The sequence below is a fragment of the Bison bison genome, unplaced genomic scaffold, assembly GCF_000754665.1.
Source record: "Bison bison bison isolate TAMUID 2011002044 unplaced genomic scaffold, Bison_UMD1.0 scf7180017864473, whole genome shotgun sequence".
NCBI lineage: Eukaryota > Metazoa > Chordata > Mammalia > Artiodactyla > Bovidae > Bison > Bison bison.
In genome coordinates, this window is record NW_011495034.1 from 4,990,993 (window position 1) to 5,010,866 (window position 19,874).

The 19,874-nt window shown below is 39.1% G+C and overlaps 1 protein-coding gene across 4 annotated transcripts in view; it reads right to left on the reverse strand.

Moving 5' to 3' along the window:
* Nucleotides 1-438: 438 nt before the first annotated feature.
* The window catches only part of TRMT11 (tRNA methyltransferase 11 homolog (S. cerevisiae)), a 67,057-nt gene continuing 47,621 nt past the window's right edge, over nucleotides 439-19,874 (reverse strand). The window contains exons 13-14 of one of the 4 annotated variants that reach the window (XR_827191.1): nucleotides 2,055-6,682; nucleotides 439-1,695 (exon numbers count right to left, since the gene is read on the reverse strand). Coding sequence is in view for 2 of the 4 variants with exons in the window: in XM_010861757.1 (XP_010860059.1) it covers nucleotides 6,551-6,682 (132 nt within the window). In the remaining 2 variants the exon portion in view is untranslated. Of the gene's footprint in view, nucleotides 6,683-12,725; nucleotides 12,838-12,868; nucleotides 12,912-19,874 lie in introns of those variants that run through there. The other 3 variants (XR_827192.1, XM_010861757.1, XM_010861758.1) reach the window with 3 other exon arrangements.

Here is a 19,874-nt window from a genome sequence, read left to right on the forward strand (position 1 = left end):
TAAGCAACCCTCTGACTAGCATTCCAGCTTCTAATCTATCTCCCTTCATTCCAAATCACTGCTGCAGTGATGGTGATAGTCCAAGCCTGACAATATCACCCACGAAAATCCCAAGGTAGCTTGCCTTCCGCCCCCAGGAGGCAAGGTAGAAAGCCCTCCTGCCATAATTTCTAGCCTCATTCTGTTGCTCCCTTCAGTGATTCCAAACCACATGCAGTTCCCCTACACACCTTCATCTTTTCATGCCTTTAATCAACCAATCAGCAGCAAGCAAGCCTTAGAACACGTATAACAGGAAAAGCAGGGAGCTTCTCTGGTGGTTTAATGGTTAAGAATCCACCTTGCAATGCGAGGGATACCAGTTTGATCCCTGGTCCAGAAAGATCCCACATTCTGCAGAGCAACTAAGCCTGTTCTCTGCAACATGAGAAGCCACCGCAAAGAGAAGCCCGTGTACCACAAGGAAGAGTAGCCCCACTCTCTGCAACTAGAGAAAGCCTGTATGCAGCAACTACGATCCACCACAGCCAACAAATAAAATTAGTCCTTAAAATAAAAAAAGGAAAAGTAGAGTAGCACATGTAACTGGTACATGGCAAAACAGTTATCATTAAAATAAAACAGAAAAGAATGTTTTTACATATTTTGGGCTCTAGAGGAAAATATAAAGAGAAGAAAATTAAAGATAATAAATCAGCTGAAATATTGATTTTCCAGCTTCAACATCAATAAAGCATACCAGGTAGAGGGCTCCTTTTGGACCAGATTTCCAGAACTAGACCCAGAGAGGGAGCTGTGACAACCTTCCCAGTCTGAGGCTCAAGCTGTTAATCAACAATTGTCTCTGAGCTGAAACCCAACAATTAAAACACTTAGGTATCTGACAAAGGACGAAACACTGTACTGCTCAGAGCTAACTCTAGAGCAATGTATTACTAAGCCTTTCTGAGAAGGCTTGGTAAACGACTGCCAGAGAAAACATAGAACAATGCAGAGAAAATTTCCAAAGCTCAAAAATTCCAGATGCCTGTGGATGGTAGGGAGCATGGAAAGTCTATCAAATACCTTGACTATCAGCCCATGGTTGAACGGCTTTTGCAATAAAAGGTATAATACCATTGTCATACCAATGGTTCAGTAAGCCAAACATATGACACCACTTAGTTTCAAGGGCCAAAGTGATGTGGCTGGAGTCAACTGATCAGACTGGAACAGCAACACTGTAACCAAAGAAAGTGCCAACAGCAGTGACACACAACCAACAGCTCTGAGAGTGGGGGCAAAGATCCGAAATAATCAATCTGCCAGGAGCAGGCTGGACAACACTCCATGCAACGTGGCCTCCTTCACCGCAAGGCAATCAGGTCTACTTTTCGGCAGGAGTCATAAGTCTGGCACCGAACAGTAGCTTTGCGTCAGAAACACAGCCCTTTACTTTGTGTCCTGTCTACATACTGGCGGGTGTGCGGTCACATGTGGGACAACGATGGATCCAGGCCACAACGATGGCAATCTGGGTGGTGTCGGCCCAGCCAACAGCTTTCTTCTAGCTGGCTTCATCAGAGAATGACCCAGACAGCTCTGTCAGCAGCAAGTCTGTTTCCGCTGTTGGTAGCCCCCAAGGAAGGGTATCTTTAGTCAACCAATCTGTAGTTTTCCAAGTGATGGGCCAAACCATAGGTCATCAGCAATAGCCTAAAAGTCAGTAAAAATATAACAAGTCTCAGCAAAGAGGGTACTGGCTGGAGCTATGAGAACAGCTTTGAGATTTGCCCATGGACCAGGCCAACCACACCCATTTTCGGGTCTGAGTGCCTGGTGCCAAAATGGAGTGGCCACAGCAGCCCATTGAGCACTACTGGGTTTCAGTCTGGCCAATCCTTCAGTGAAAGAGGCAAAAGGCACTTAGAGGAATCTCCTAACTGTAACGTAAAAGCATTTTTAACCCACCGTAAATGTAACCTTTAAGAATCAAGGAGACCATTGAGCCACTCCCTTTGTTTCAGGCAATGTGGAATAGGGGACAAAATTTTCCTCAAACGGATAGCTGCCACCTTTTCATCTAAATCCAAGATGTAAGCAGGGCTATGCCGGCTGCTTTCTTGAGTATAGCAACTCCATCTGACAAATGAGGTTTGGGCCCTTCTCATCGAGGTGAGTCTGTTTGATTCACTCCACATTGGCAGTAGCAGGTTGGTTGGCTCAGGTGTTCAGTTTTGACAAGAGCCGAGTCGTTTGCTGTTTTTTAGAAGGGGGAGCAGGCAGGGGGGAGACACTATATCTCTATCTTTCAAGGGTGCTCACACATCTACCAAAAGAGTCTAGAATGTAGGCAGTCATTGCTTCCTTAGTAAGATATATAGAAATGCAAGACATCTATGAAGAATTGTCTCCCAACAAGGTAAACACTGTAGAAAAATGCAAAAAAAAAAAAAAAAAATTAGTTTGCTGTTTGTGCTGGAAGCACTCAGACTTGTGAGATACTCCAGTCCATGATTTATAAACAAACCAATATCAAAGTAGACTTCACTTACTCTATGGATATAATCCTTCTAAGAAAAAAAGATTCTTACAAGTGTCTAAAGAGGTTTTACAGATTTTTAAAGGTTCACCAATACCAGCGCTGACCATCCTGATTCACTTCACAAATGTACAACATATTAGATACAATACTTAGGCAGACCATCGAAGCCCAACCCAAGTACCATTTCACTTCCAATTTTAATTTTCTCCTCAGCCATTTTTAAAATTTGACTAACTTCACACATAAGCCCAGCTAATCTCCACTGCTGGATGTTAGACAAAATAGAGTTCTTCTGATAAGCCCTCAGGAGAGAGATGGGAAGGCTTGATTAAAGGAGAGATTTTAAAGTCATAGAGGTCAAAGCAGATTCCTTTTTGGGTGATTCAATTTGGCATCACTGTGATACAATTATCTTAGTAAGAACATTCAAATGCTATAACAAAAATATACTAAGAACATCCTAATATCCCAAGAAATAGGGCTAGCAGTTACATAAAGTGAAGTGGGCTTATCTTAACATTCATCTCTTAAGCCTATTTTGTTCTGTGACCCAGGCTTCTTAGGAGACTGCCATGAGAATTTAGCCTCCATCTCCCTAAAAGCCTGTCTACAATGGCTTATGAAGGAAGGGATAAGAGCCAAATTCCAGGTTGGCCTTGGTTATGCCTAAATGTCAACTTGCTTATCCCACCTAGTGAAACATATGAACATCCTGAGGCAGACCTCTATTGAGGGAAGAGGGTCAGGTTCCCTAGTGAGCTTTGCTAGGAATGTGCTGTCTCTATGATTCTATGGCTAGACAGAGTCACAGATATGTTTATCATTCCATTACAATTCTTTACACTCTAGACCTTATGCTCTCAAACCACTCTTTTACAGACGCTCTCAAGGTTTTAGTAAAGTACAAACATCATCAGTCTAGTATTATTGTGTTCATGTGTATGTTCTGGATTAAAGCACTTTTTTTTTGGTTTGGACTACAAACCACATTACTTGATAAATATCTGAGAAAAATGGGAGTGAGTGAGTTGGAAATAAAAGTAGATTTTGCTTATTCTATGAGTACAATTCTTCTAAGAAAAAAAGATCCTTACAAGTGTTTAGTTTTCTAAATAACTTTATAATGGAGAAAAACCATGCTCTTGTAAGTTGTCAAAGTTCTTATTCTCGTATAATTTACTCCCTTTGGTCAAACAGAAAAATCAACAATAAGATAATCAATGTTCTTAGCCACAATTAGCTCCCATTTCTATCCCTATGCTCCATATTAATTAATTAATTTATGCCCTGCTTTATCTACAATGGATTTTTCCCCCCTATTAGAACTATTAACATCAGCTTAGTTCCACAGTGCTTTTACAAGGGAGATTAGAATGCGGTAGAAAGATCATTTTCCCCCAAACATGTCACCTTCACTCTTTAAAACATAAACATTATGCCTTATTACATATCTCCTGAGATTAGCAATACCTGATAATACTTCCAGCATGGGTTATTTCTTTTTATCCAAAATGACTAAGGCCTTTGATTCAAGAGTCAGATTTGCTTATATAACCACCTTAACATCTAATTTCCTGATGTTAAAAAAAGTCATCCCTGATTGTAAGAGTATAATAAAACATATTACCTAAACAGTTGTTTCTGTCCCAAACTTTTAAAGCACATCTTTCACTCGATAATGTAAACACCTTCACTGTAATTCGTCCATTAACTCATACTCTACCTTTCCCTACCAAACTTGAAATTTCTTTAGTTGTAATCATCATTCTCCTTAAATGTATAGGCAATATCAAATTTTAAGTGAAATTTCACCATAAGGAAATAGCTGTAACACTGACTTACCTTCCAGAGTTTAAACAGTTTGAAAATACTTTATTGCTCAATCTCTGTATTTAAAGAATTAGTCATAAGGACGTTAGCGGTGAACAGGCCTAAACCCGGGCTACCCTGGGCAGGAAGCGGCTAGAAATTTATAGGAGATTTGAAAATTTTATTTTTAATCTGCTGGTCACTTTGTCTAAATACCCCAAAGACCACCTACTCCACTATTCCCTCCCAGCTATCACAGAAAAAAAGAAAAAAGAAAAAAAATCCACCAGAATGGATGGGAAGGAGGTTACTTATGATGAAACACCACCAAGGTAAACCATCTGGCTTTTATAGATGTTTTAATATATGCCAGAAGCGAAATTATAGAGTCTGTCATATTATGAACATTAACTAGGCCAGCCCACAGACCACCTAAGGTTCACTCACAGATTATACTGTAAATACATACCTCAGGACTGCCTAACATACAGGCATTATGCTAGGTGATATTCTTGCTAGTAAAGTGCATGAGGAATATACATAAAACTCAAGCAATCCTGGAAATGATCTTCTCCAACTTATGCAGGAAGTAGTAAGATCCTGATGCCAGAAAATAAAGTTGTTCTTTCTAGAATAAGAGGACGTGTGACCTCTAAAATCGAAATTGGTTGAGAGTGATTAGTTTCTTTTTCACTTTTGGGTACCGACCTTAAAACAAGTGAAAACAATCTCACAACGATGAAGAATTAAAGAGGAGAAGGCCTCCACTAGAGGTAATACGAAATCATTTGAATTTTTTTTTTAAATGTAGGGTCATTTTTCTAGAACAAGTGATTAAAATTAACATTGCAACTTTTCCAGATCTAATTTGGACTAATTTTTGTGAAAACCAAAAAACGAGGCAAGGCTAAAATTTCATATTCCAAATTTAGTCAGCTACAAACTTTCAAACTCACTCCCCATACAACCTCAAAAAATTTTAAATAAGACGGTTTACAACAGAAATACTGAAAATAAATCATTCTTGAATACTTTTAGATGTTCCCCAGTGTACCACAAATCACATCCAAAAACCCAAACAAAATAATCACTGAACTGTTTGAGATCTGCTGAAATTCAGAGCTGCAGAACAAGAAAAAGAGGGAGAATGTAGCAGACGGCCTGCTCCCTTTCTGCTTGGGCAGCACCGGTCTTCTGGAGGTCTTAAGCTATGCACATTCAAATTGTGAGTCCATAAAAGCCAGCAGTAACACTAAAATAATAATAACAGCATAAATAAAAATAGGCTCTGGTTAGAGAGAGAGGATTCATTTACTGCCGCCCTGCTGAGGTACTTTGGCCACTGAAAACAGGAAAGCTATTAGCATCCTGAATTAATGGGTATAGTGGTTTCCAAACAAGATATTTTCATGATGGACACAATGTGGACTCAGCAAAGTTTCTACTTCAAGAAAAATATAGCTTCTATTTCAAAGAGCTCTGATTAGACTTAATACCATTAGGGAACCATCAAGGATTTGTGTTGTTGTTACTGCTTTAACTATCAGTTACTTTCTAAACCAAAAATTGTGGGTAGTTAACTTGACCGACAGTCAAGGTTTAGGAATGCAGAAGCAAATCCAAGGTACAGACGAACTTCAAATGTGAACAGGCCTCAAGGAGTTTGGAATCTTTTTAGGTTGTCAGGTCCTAGCCTTTCTCATTATCACCATGATCATTGTTACTACTTATTTGTCTGCGATTTATAAATAGAAGTTCATTTCCATCATCACACCCCCTCTGTATACTACATGATTTTAGAAATCCTCAGTAAGCTTTATTAGTGACAATGACAATGTATAACAATTACAATCAAAAACAAAATAAGTCTACCTAATGATAAGTTCTCAACCACTATCAATTGCCTATAACATATCCAGCAGATTATGTTTAAAAACTCAATACGATTAGTTCCCTTTATAAATTAATTACCAAAAATATAACTGTTTAATTTCCATAATACTTGAAAGTACAAATATAAATTAAAGTTCAAAAGACACATACAAAATAGTCTGTAAAACAAAGCTAGCGTTAAAAGAATTGTACTTTGTAGAATTTATTTTATTATATAAAGCTATTTAAAACAGTACATTTTCTGTATTATACATGAAAATTCACATCCAGATGTCTTTTCTATCAAATCCTTATTCTTTCCCCTTTGTCAAAAATCTTAAATTTTCATTCCTGGCTAGACTTTTCTTCCTTGGCAATTCTTTTTGTTACCCCACTGAAATATTTCTCACGGAAGGAATTATGACCTTGGTACAGCAGAAAGTGATCGCTCAGCAGATGTGAATACTGGTCCCGGTTCTGGTTGGTTGGAAAATACAAAAAATAAAAATGTTTGAGTTACTTCTTTTGTTAGCCTGCAAGCAAAGCAGTTACTTTAAGCAAAATCTCACTCTCTGGTACACAGTTGTTTTTCCTTTATCACATGTGAATTGGAAATATACCACCATCTTATATCTGGGTCATGCCTGTGTATCCAAAGTACTTTCACCTACTTCACCTCACCCGGTCCACCCAACGGTCCTCTGCACAAAGAGGACACATACTCTTACTGGGTGAGAGGGAAAGCAGGGAGAACCATCTCCCCCAGCTTTAGTCTGGACAGCCATCAGCATCTTCCGATTCCTCACTCAGCACAAAGAGAAGCCTTCTTTGACTATAAGAATTATTGAGCGAAGAAGCTTCTATTCCAACAAATTACTATATCTGCATGATACCTTACAGGTCAGTAAAACTGTCTGGGGATACGTCCACGTTTGGTTAATGACGTCAACCACTCCTGGCAACTTTAACCTCAGTAGATGAGATACAGGCTAAACAAGTGGTCTTCACACTCTGAGACTTCAAAGACAGGTGAGGACTAATGGTCAGACAGATCTTTAGGAAACTAGAAATACCAAACTGGGATAGACTGTCATGTTTCAGATTCGAAAACTGAGGGATAAGAAGACTGACAGAAAACACTGAAACATCAGCTTCTTGGTCAATTTCACTAGTCGCCTCAAAATGTGAAAAAAATCGAATCAGAAATAAAACCTCATATCCCATCCCCTTCTGCAAGTTCATATTCTACTGCACAAGGATTAATGTGATTTGGAGAACAGGCATGGAGATACAATTAGAAAATATGAAGCCTAATTTATTACTCTGGTTTCAGTATAAAACAATATCTACAAATATATCTGGAATATCACAATCCTCAAAATATTCTTGTACTTTTCCTCATTCCTGTATGAGATGAATATCTTCATTCTTTCCCTCATATCTAATATTAATAATAGCCCAGGTTTAGCCAAAATAGTTATTTTGGCTGATTCATTTATTCGAAACTATTTTGCCCCAGAATGCTTTTTTAAAAATCACACACAAAAGAAACAAATTATTAAACATGCCGAGATTTCCTGATTCATTTTATTAAAAAAAAAAAAAGTGGCTACTTAAATTCTATGGCACTAAGAATACTATACTTCCAAATTCTTGCAAGCACATGAAAACATGATGGTGATTACTAACTTCAGGCTATATAAATGTCAAAAGATTAAAAATAAATTTTATCTATCTACAGGTAAAAAAATTAAAGAATACCAAATGAAAGATAGTGTTTATGTGGTATTTATTATGGGCCAAAAAGACAACCCACACCAGTATTCTTGCCTGGGAAATCCCATGGAGAGAGGAGCCTGGTGGGCTACAGACCAAGGAGCAGCAAAGAGTCAGACACACATACACACACACCATCCTCAGTGCTTCGTAGAAGTGGAATTGTTAGTTGCTTAGTCGCGTCCAACTCTTTGCGACCACATGGACTATAGCCACCCCAAGCTCCTCTGTCCACTGGATTCTCCAGGCAAGAATACTGGAGTGGGTTACCATGCCCTCCTCCAGGGTATCTTCCCAACCCAGAGATGGAACCTGGGTGCCTTGCATTGCAGGCAGATTCTTTACCATTTGAGCCACCAGGGAAGCTCAAATGCTTCATAAGCACTATCTAATATAAACTCATCAGCTCTAAGAGATAAGCACACTACTATCACATCTAGAGATGAATTATTTAAGAGTACAGGCCCAAGATAATACAGCTAGTAAGTGACACAGCTAGGATTTGAACACAGGTCTATCAGACCCAGGGATTACACTCTTTAAATGTAACATGATGAGGCTTTTTTTTTTTTTTTTTTGGTCCCCCAAAGAGCTAACTCTTTCCTCAACTCGAGAAGCAGAAGTATATCTGGGAACAAAGCATGTGATGAACAAAGGCCTCCCAGAAAGGAAGAGAACTGGATCAGAAATGCTATTAACTTAGTTCTAGTAACTAAAAGAATTACTTCAATGACACAAAATCTTCCTACTAGGAGATGTAAGGAGCCACAGATGCCCTAACCCTAGGAGGACAGTTGACTTGAAGGGAGGACTCAAGGTCCACATCTCAGAACCAGACATGGGAGAGCAGCAGTACAGAACAACGGTCCAGCATTCAGCCTCTGCACATGCCAACTCTAATCAAACGTCTGACCGAGGAGTCATAAGAAAGGACGGGACACGCCTTCATCTATTCCTCCAGGTATTCTGCATTCTGTCAATATATCAAATAAGATCATTAGGAAACTTGTCTACTTGCTGAACTGCATGAGTTTAATCCTGGCAGAAATACCTTTGCTGCTACTGCTGCTAAGTGGCTTCAGTCGTGTCCGACTCTGTGCGACCCCATAGAGGGCAGCCGACCAGGCTCCCCCGTCCCTGGGATCCTCCAGGCAAGAACACTGGAGTGGGTTGCCATTTCCTTCTCCAATGCATGAAAGTGAAAAGTGAAAGTGAAGTCACTCAGTCGTGTCCGACTCTTCGCGACCCCATGGACTGCAGCCCACCAGGCTCCCCCATCCATGGGATTTTCCAGGCAAGAGTACTAGAGTGGGGTGCCATTGTCTTCTCCAGAAATACCTTTACTTAGTTGTAAATAGAGCTATATCCAGAAGTGACATCTCTCCTGCTATTACGTCTCACAGCTCTTTGTGTCATTCTCCACCCAGTCATCAAAATCAGAAAGTGATTTTGGGTCAAAGTGCTCTCTCTTTCTTTCTCACTTTAAATCAGTCCTGTAATATTAGGTCGGAGAAGGCAATGGCACCCCACTCCAGTACTCTTGCCTGGAAAATCCCATGGGCGGAGGAGCCTGGTAGGCTGCAGTTCATGGGGTCGCTAGGAGTGGGACACGACTGAACGACTTCACTTTCACTTTTTACTTTCATGCACTGGAGAAGGAACTGGCAACCCACTCCAGTGTTCTTGCCTGGAGAATCCCAGGGACGGGGGAGCCTAGTGGGCTGCCGTCTATGGGGTCGCACAGAGTCGGACACGACTGAAGTAACTTAGTGTAGTGTGTGTGTAATCTTAGGTTCTACATCCTAAATATTTCACATCCACCCCTCCTCTTCATTTATAACTCCAGTACTATAGTTAAAGCCTTCCTCATCTCTCCTTGCTTTTTTCCTGAACAGCCAGTTGCTCTGCCTTTGCGGCTCCCTCTCTAGTCTATTTTCTACAGTGGGATCAAATACAACTTACTAAAGTGCAAATCTACTACACCAGCATTCTGGTTGAATCCAAACAAGTCCAAACTCTCCCCAGTGCTGAGGCTTTTCTCTTAACGTTTGGGAGTGACATACAATTTCACATCAGTTTGCTGAACGTCCTCTCACTTTCCCCTTCTGAACAAGAGGGATCAGAACACTATCAGGCAGTGAGATCCTTCGGTTCTGCTTTCTGTCCTTTCTTCTCCCTGTGACTCCTCTAAGCCACGCAAATCACCTCTATACCAAAATGCACTGCAGACTAGTTTAGCGAATGTTCCAGGGCTACAGGGGTATGACAGGACAGAAATGTGTGATGCGAGTGTGCAAGCTTAAAAGGCAGAGGTGTGGTAAGACAGCTGAAGACCAGGAAGGGCCAGGAACTGACTGGGGCTCAGTTGCTCCTGCACGTAACCTACCTCAACTGCCAACTATGCAGCTCATGAGGGGAAGCAGGAGAGAGTCAGAGCACAATGGAAGACAGGTGTCCTCAGAAGACAGACTGAGAGCTTAACAAGATAGCGTGCCTTTGATTTCAAGGATATACACAGGACAAACTGATGATAAATAAAGACAAGACTATAAAGACCAGAGGCAGAGACTAGGAATGAACAGCAGAAGCCTGGAAAACTCAAAGTGATGATTATAACCTATACCAATGAATGATTACCAAGAAAACATGTACTAGCTATGGCATTCTTTATCTGACTAGTTTAGACCTCAAGATTTACTCAAAATACAGTAAGAGCAAACTAAGCCTCTTAACAGATCATATGCTCAGTGCTACAGAGACGCAGTGACAGAGAAATACATGCTACTGGAAAAGTGGGGAAAGACTATTATTAGAAATGCAACCTCTTCGGGGGTGGGGGGTGAAGTGAAAGTCACTCAGTCATGTCCAACTCTGCGACCCCATGTAATAATAGTTCATGGAATTGTCCAGGCCAGAATACTGGAGTGGGTAGCCGTTCCCTTCTCCAGGGGATCTTCTCAACCCAGGGATTGAACCCAGGTCTCCCACATTGCAGGCGGATTCTTTACCAGCTGAGCCACCAGGGAAGCCTTGGGTGGAGAGGGGATCCTATTCATCTCCCAGGGAGTAGAGAAGAATTAATGTGAGTCCTATACTGGAACGCCTCCTTATGCAATGATTGATTGCCCCCTGACTGCAAAATCAGACATTCATAACAAAAACTCCTGGAGAACCCCAAAGCTCCAAATCCCTTGTTCAGCCAGGGATCTGGCAAGCGCTGTTCTGTTACTAACAGCATAAGTCTGCTTCAGGGCAAGCCAGACACTCCAGGACTTTGACTACCATTTTCATCTAAGTGGAAAAGACATGGTTCACAAAATGTTTCACATAATAGGTTCAGTACGTTTATGGTCCACATAGATATATGTAAATATCACACCTATGAACAGTACATTCTGGTCCGTTATGAAAAATACCATTTGCAGCATTCAGAACTTCTGTTACCTGGACGCTGAATAAAATAGCAAAGTCAATGTTTTTTTTCTTATTTCTCTCTTTCAACCTATCTTTAGTTCAGTTTACCAGGGATCATACTTGAGACGATGATATTCAACTCCACATATTTTTCATCACCTTTTGATAACTCTTCTCTATTCACATTCCCTGCCCATCTCAACCAAGAATATCTGCAGGTTTTTTTTTTTTTTCAACTCAGTATCTCAAAGGCCAAGGGTTTACTTAAAAGGGAGAAGAGGATCCTCAAGCAACACGACCCTTGAAGTCCCTCACTAACTCCAGCTTGCCCCGGTGTTTGATTTCTGGTTTCTCTGACACTTCCCAATCTGTCTATCACTATCAGTCATGATATCATCTATGTATCATAAAACCTGAGTTCTGCCAGTTTTTAGTAAGCAAGATATACTGCATGGAAAATAAACATACACAAACAATTAGGAAATGCCAATAAAAAAAACTATGGCAATGAAAGATTACAGACCACCTTACCTAAATATGATGACTACTGGTTAAATTTTGGCACATGTCAGTACTTGAGGAAACAGGAATAAAATATTAAGATTGTTGATTATACTGTCTACTGTTTATCATTTTTATAACCAGAAATCAAGAATTTCTGAAGGAAAATTCTGGTTACATAATGGGAATACACAGTTTTCAGATCTATCGCTTAACTTTGTAAGACAAATAGCAATTATGACAAGAAACATATAAACTCTGATTTAAGAAAGCAAATGATATACATTTATAGCTATGTGTTTGACAGAAGTGAATTATTTAATTTTCTGCATCTTTTCACAGCAGATTATTATCTAAATTTTCCACAAACGGAGACTTCAAAAGTTTAAATAATCTGACACAAGTCACATAGCTATCAAGTAATGCCAGAATTGTAGACTAGATCAGGCTTTAAAGCGCATACTTTTTCTGTCACACATTTTTTTAACAGACATTACATCAAAACAGTGGTTCAAGAGTTAACTTCCTGCATGGTAGATTAGTGGGTTGTTCAAAATGGAGTGTGACATTTTGAGGCTGTTTTTCACTGAACAGCAACATTATGGTAGTACATATTTCGTCTCTAAACTTTTAGACAGAACCCCTTTAACCACTGTCCCACCCAGCCAATTTCCGGTCCTATCACTACTAATTCTAAACATAAACTTCTGGAGGAATTTTAACACAATTGCCAAGGGAAAAAAAAAAAATCAAAGGAAGCTTTACAATTGGCCATGTACTTTTTAATGTGTACAGTGCCCCCTGCTGGCTGGCGCAGATAAATTCTTACAGTATTTCCTGATGTGGGTAAAGCGCATCTGAAGCCCAGCTGACCACGATGCATCGGACAGTCAGGAGCACTCCACTTCCCTCTCTGTCTGAATCCTGGTTGCTGTAAACATCTAGAGCCACAGAACATCAACAGGACAGCCATTTTCCTTCAGAGAGCACTGGCATGTATTCACATCATTTCATCCTTAGAAGAATGAGGTGGAAATATACCAATACGTATTTACCTTAGTGATTCTAAAGTGTTTTATCATTGTCATTTATGTCCAATCTAGAACTGCAAATTATTCTCTACAAAAATAAAGAAAAAGTACATAAACCACGCCTTATTCAAGTTAACCTTTATTTTTACAACTAATTCTACATCAAAAGTTGTTTAGTTGCTCAGTTGTGTCCGACTCCTTGGCAACCCCATGGACTTCAGCCTGCCGGGCTCCTCTGTCCATGAGATCTCCCAGGCAAGAATACTGGAGTGGGTTGCCATTTCCTCCTCCAGGGGATCTTCCCTACCCAGAGATCGAACCTGCATCTTCTGCATTGGCAGGCAGATTCTTTACCACTGAACCATCTGGGAAAAAAGTACAGCATCAAAAAGAAAAAAAGAGACTTTAAAAGGGAAGTACTTTGGCTGCTTATAATTTAATAAATGTTAACTTAAAGGGGAACAAATCCTCAAGAAAAAAAACAAACTATGTTTTATAGTAACATCTGAAGCTGCAACTTTAAATGGAACTAATGACACTCTGGATTAATCTGGGAGAATATATATTTGCAAGAGTGTCCTCAAACTGAATGTCATAAAACCGCTCACTTTTAAGAAAATAAAGCTGAGAACTGCACTTACATAAAACTATCCTTCTAACTACTGTCTTCTCCCAGAGATCTGCCATTCTTTGTTATTTCTGCCTTAATTAGAAGGAAGGTGTTCTGATTTCCACAGTATAGTGATCCACCTGTTTTTTTGTTTGCTTCTCATAACAAATAAGGCCTAGATATCATAGGATTAAACTATTTCTAAATCACTGACTTTTCAGGAGTGACATCAGGGTAATGACAAAATTCAGTGTATTACTCTTCCTTCAAATGGATGATTTAAATACATTTAACTGCTTTTATTCTAGAAGGGCCCCAAACAATCACCGAACAGTTACTATTTATTTCATAAGTATTTACTGAGTAGTGAGCAAAACAGTCAAACTCCATTAATTCAGAGTTACAGACATTAAACAATATACACCCTAACATATACTTACAAACTGTGATGAAATACTAGGAAGAAAAGGGTACCATAAAAATATAAGGAGATACCTAGTTAGATGGGAGAGAAGAAAATGAATAAGAAAGGCTTCCCAAAGGAAGTGACATTTACCTGAGACCTAAAGGATGAATCAAATTTACTTGTAAAAAGAGACATGAAGAAAGCATTCTAGGAACACAATGAGGGAGGAAACACAATGTGAAAAGATTCAGATTAGAAACAGCTAAGTACATTCTGGGGAGTGAAAGCGGGCCAGTGTGGCTCAGGCTTGAAGAATGAACGGAAAGGTGGCTCAAAATCAAATTGGAGAGACCGGCTAGAAGTAGTTCAGGCTGGCCCTGAAGGTTATGTGATAGATTCTGAATTTTGGTCTAAATTTCATAGCAAGTTATTGATGAATTTTAAACAGGGGAGTTTGATTATCTACTTCCACTCTATGTGATGGGAGGAGAAGCTGCAGAAGCAGGGAAACCAGGGGGAAGCCTCCTGCAGTAGCCCAGGGGAGCAGCGCTGCGCCCTGTCCTTTGGGATGGAGGGGCAAGGGTAACAACACCTGCAACCTACTCAGCCCAGATTTCCAAGTCAGCCTTCAACCTGTCTCCCTTCCCCAATCATTCAATCAGTCTTCAGGTCCTGCTGCATATACCTACCCGAAAACTCTCAATATCACTGTCTCTCCCTATATATATCACAATCTCTATATTCTTTTTTTTTTTTAAGCATTCTTTTTTTTTAATTTTATTTTTAAACTTTACATAATTGTATTAGTTTTGCCAAATATCAAAATGAATCCACCACAGGTATACATGTGTTCCCCATCCTGAACCCTCCTCCCTCCTCCCTCCCTATACCATCCCTCTGGGTCATCCCAGTGCACTAGCCCCAAGCATCCAGTATCGTGCATTGAACCTGGACTGGCAACTCATTTCTTACATATTTTACATGTTTCAATGTCATTCTCCCAAATCTTCCCACCCTCTCCCTCTCCCACAGAGTCCATAAGACTGTTCTATACATCAGTGTCTCTTTTGCTGTCTCGTACACTGGGTTATTGTTACCATCTTTCTAAATTCCATATATATGCATTAGTATACTGTATTTATGTTTTTCCTTCTGGCTTACTTCACTCTGTATAATAGGCTCCAGTTTCATCCACCTCATTAGAACTGATTCAAATGATTTCTTTTTAATGGCTGAGTAATACTCCATTGTGTATATGTACCATAGCTTTCTTATCCATTCATCTGCTGATGGACATCTAGGTTGCTTCCATGTCCTGGCTATTATAAACAGTGCTGCAATGAACATTGGGGTACACGTGTCTCTTTCCCTTCTGGTTTCCTCAGTGTGTATGCCCAGCAGTGGGATTGCTGGATCAGGGCCAAAGAACTAAATAGACATTTCTCCAAAGAAGACATACAGATGGCTAACAAACACATGAAAAAATGCTCAACATCACTCATTATCAGAGAAATGCAAATCAAAACCACTATGAGGTACCATTTCACACCAGTCAGAATGGCTGCGATCCAAAAGTCTACAAATAATAAATGCTGGAGAGGGTGTGGAGAAAAGGAAACCCTCTTACACTGTTGGTGGAAATGCAAACTAGTACAGCCACTATGGAGAACAGTGTGGATATTCCTTAAAAAACTGGAAATATATCACAATCTCTATATTCTATCTTTCTTAGTTGACAGCCTCATTGTCTTCACAAGATCATGCCAGAAGCCTCCAGGCCGGTGTCACAGACATCTTTCCACAACAAAAACTTGCCTGCATATTAAAGTCTGGGTGACCTTCCTAAACAAGAACCTCTATTACTCTCCTAACTCACATCCCTCAGGATTTGCCATCGCCAATAGGATAAACTTGAAACTCTTTATTGGTAAAGACCTTCAACACTAGGCAGGCCTCTGGTTTTCCACTTTATCTCCAACCACCTCTCCCCAAATACTTTCAGTCACGCTTCAATGTCTAGAATTCCCTGAATGCACCCCTCTCGTGTCTCTGTAGCTTTGCTGAGAATGCTGGCCTCTTGACTCTAGCACCATCTCCTCAGGGAGGTGCCCACTGGTGTTCACAGAGCAACTTGCACAGATCACTACAGAACCAAACTTTCTCTCACACCAAGTTCTCTAAGGGTAAGGACGATGTTTCATTAGTCTTGTTCTATCTCAGCAGATGACAGAAGTGGTTCTATAAACACATGCTGAGTGATGAAAGCCATGGCTTTCCCCTCAGGGAGCACGCAATCAAGTCAGAAAAAGAAAACACAACACAACTATCTGAATGTAAAAATCAGTAAAAGACAGCTTTCTTTCTCATTTTGCATAGTACTTTTTCCATTCGCTCTCAACAAAAACTTATATCCTTCTTTATAGAGAAAAAAGAGGAGTCAGGAGGTATGAATTTCCTCAACCTCCTTGCCTGCAGCCCACCCTCTACTACAAACTGGATCCCCTTGCTTAATTCTACAGTCTCATCTCTCACACCACTCCCTACTCACATTCTAACTGAAGCCAAAATTCTCTCACAGCATCCCTTTTCTGCCAAAGAGTGACTTTTAAAGAATCCCCCAATAATATACCTAAGGATAATCATCAATTTATAATTAATTTACTGTTTAAAAACAAGAGCTTTCCCCTAGAAAGGTATCACTTTGGGGATGAAGTTGAAAACCATTTAGAAGAAAACCAAATGCCTTCTATTTTAATTATAGGTCAGGTTTAAGTTGTCCTTTTACTTAACTGACAATTCCTGATAATGAGATAATGATTTTTTCTACCTCACTAGTATTAACCTTAAGTCATTTATATTCTCAAAGTGGCAGCAGTTTATACAACACAGCAGTCTCACTGCAAACACTTGATACAAATGGCTTATGAAACTTATTCTTTGATAAGTGGAAACCAATGATGCTGTCATCATAATAAAAGCCAAACTGGTGATGCTCACCTAATTTTGTCAAGACCAACTTCTGGATTCAGGCAACAGATTAAAGGTATAATATACATTCTTTAATAAGGTGAGAGGAAGAAGGCAAAGAGATGGAAGAGAAAAGAGTCAATAGATTTTCCTTCTTATAATGAGCAGAGAGTGAAATGAAAAGTAAATGATAGTGCTGAATATAATGGACCTCAGTTCAGCTTCAGGGTAATTACCCATGTCCGGCTTTTGTTTAAAAATCCTTGCTCCCCTTATCAAAGCTTCCCACTGTTCTACATCTGGTACTGGACAGTAGCTATAGAAACCACTTGTGCTAAAGTTATACAACTATAAACAGCACTAGGCCATTTCCAAACCAAGGACAAGCAGGTCAAAAGTCTGGCATCCAATACTATTAAGGGAAACTTCTAGCATTACTCTTAATGGGAACAAGGTAAGGGTTGGAAATCTTCCTCCCTAAATTAGGTGTTCACATATAATCGATACTTGTAAAAAAAAAATTACTCTGTAAGGCATTAAGTTACCTAAAATCTGGTAAAATATTTTAATATATTAAAAAACTCTTTATAGCTAGAGTTCTGAAAATGAGTGACATTCAATGACTGAACTTTGACATCTGGCACTCAACACATAACTTCTAACTGTAAAAAAACACCAAAAAACCCATCATGGATATCTGTGCTATCATGATGATACAGAACTATGAGTATATTCTATATGCTCACCACTAAAACCTGTAACTTCATAAAATTCAAAACTTAACCCCAAACATTAAAATACAGGCCAAAGCACAGGATAAAAATCTAATGACAACTTATTAGTTACTCTAATAGTTAATTACAGTTAAGAAGAATCTTACTTATTTAAGCAGCAAAGGATGAGTCATAGACCAAAGCATGCACAGACATGCACATACAAACTGTTTTAATGTGGAGACACTCATCTCCTAGGTGACTTTTTAAAACCATCACAACCCATTAAAAGGAAAATTAATAAAAATACATGTGCATTTATATATATAAAGATCAAAAACAAAGAATTATTTTGCTTAGCAATGAACTGGATAGCGATAATATTACAAAAGAAAGCAAGGAAATGATTACCGTTAGAGTCAGATTAGTGCTTATACCTGTGGGAGGAGGTGTTTATGACCAAAAAGAGCCACAAAAGTGGGGTGCTCCAATACTCCATAATTTTGACCTTGGTGGTCGCTACAGAAATGTTTACTTTATAATTATTCATTAAACTGTACCCTTAGGATTTGGGCAAAAAAATACATATTAAATTTCAGGGTTAGGTTCTTGGTGGGTCATACGGTGAGAAGACAAGTTTGTGTCTGAATTTGAAAAATACTAAAAAGACAATTCTAAATTAAATAACCATACGATAAACAAAAATACAAAAAACAGAAAATGTGTCATTTGAGAATTATAATAAATTAAATAACCATATGATAAATAAAAATACAAAAAAGAGAAAATGTGTCATTTGAGAATTATAAAAAAAAAACTCCAGAGGATTATGCTGACTCTGAACATACACTTCTCATTTCCCTAAATCATTCATGCCTTGGACTCCCAGATCACACTTTGTATTTTGCAAATGACCTCTGCCTAAGATTCTGTAAGAGCAATACATTAAAGACTGTTTTACTGTCATGGTTTGAAAATATGAACATTAGAGCTGGAACATTAAGACGAATGCTCCCTCTGCCATCAGAGAACTGCTTTTTCCTGCAAATAAGAGAATTATATCCAAGTAGCATCGTAAGTAGAAAGACCCAGATATCTTAAATGATTCCTTCTTGGAGGTAGTAGGGGACAGAGTTTTGTTTTTACCTGGTTTACCAGAAACAGTAATTTCAAAATATTGTGATAGGATTAATTTAACAGAAAATCCAGTCTGGCAAAGTCATTTGTTTGCAGAAATATAAAAGAAAAAGTCAAATGATGACTCTCTAAAATTTAAATTCAAGGGAAATTACCATTAATAGCAAAAGTAATTCACTTTGTAAGTAGATGTCATGATCCTTAAAGCTGAATTAATACAATATGATATATAGCATCATCAGGCTTCTATGTGTGGTTTTGTAAACACCTCAAGTTGAACTATAATTTAAAACTAATACAAATAGCTTCCTTTTGATTTCTAATGCAAAATAATTTGGAAGATTCTCTCTCCACCTCTGTTCCTTGACCTCTCTCTCTCTCTCTCTCTCTCTCACACACACACACACACACACACACATTTTGATGCTAATGAATACTGTATTGTACTAAGACTCAGACTGAGTTCATATTCCACCATCACGTTCTTAGCGTCATTTTGTCTTATTTTTGTCACTGATAAACGAAGTAGCATCTATTTCCCACTAGGCCTAAGATCGAAATACTTCATACCTAATTTTTAATCTTTCCTCTCTGATTGAAAGGAAAATACCCAATCACCCTGGCAAGGGATAGGCAAAAAACAAAGTATTTCAAAAACAGGAAGAGACAACCTTTAATTCAAATGGCTGCCTAAGGAAAAACAGCTAACAACACTGATCCTGGGAGAGGGTAATGCATCACGGAAACAGGTGCAGGCATGAAGTCAGCAGAACGCCAGTTTATGATTAGCGACACTACTGTCATTCTAATATGCCAACTACTTATACAGTCAAACTTCTTCCACTTCAAGCCATCCGTAAGTCACCTTCTCAAACAAGTGACCTCAGTTTCTCTTCTCTCTCCTCCTCATTTAAAACACTGTTGTTGTTAGTGGTATGTTAATGGCTCTTTTCTCCCTCCACAGCTTTAACATCTTTCAGTCCTTGAGTCAAGTCTTTCGGTTTTGGCCACCTTCCATTATGATTAATGAAGCATTCATAGGCTTCATGTTACGGGACTCTTTCATTTGGTCCAAAATAAAAAATTACATTAACTTTCATCACCTGCCACTATG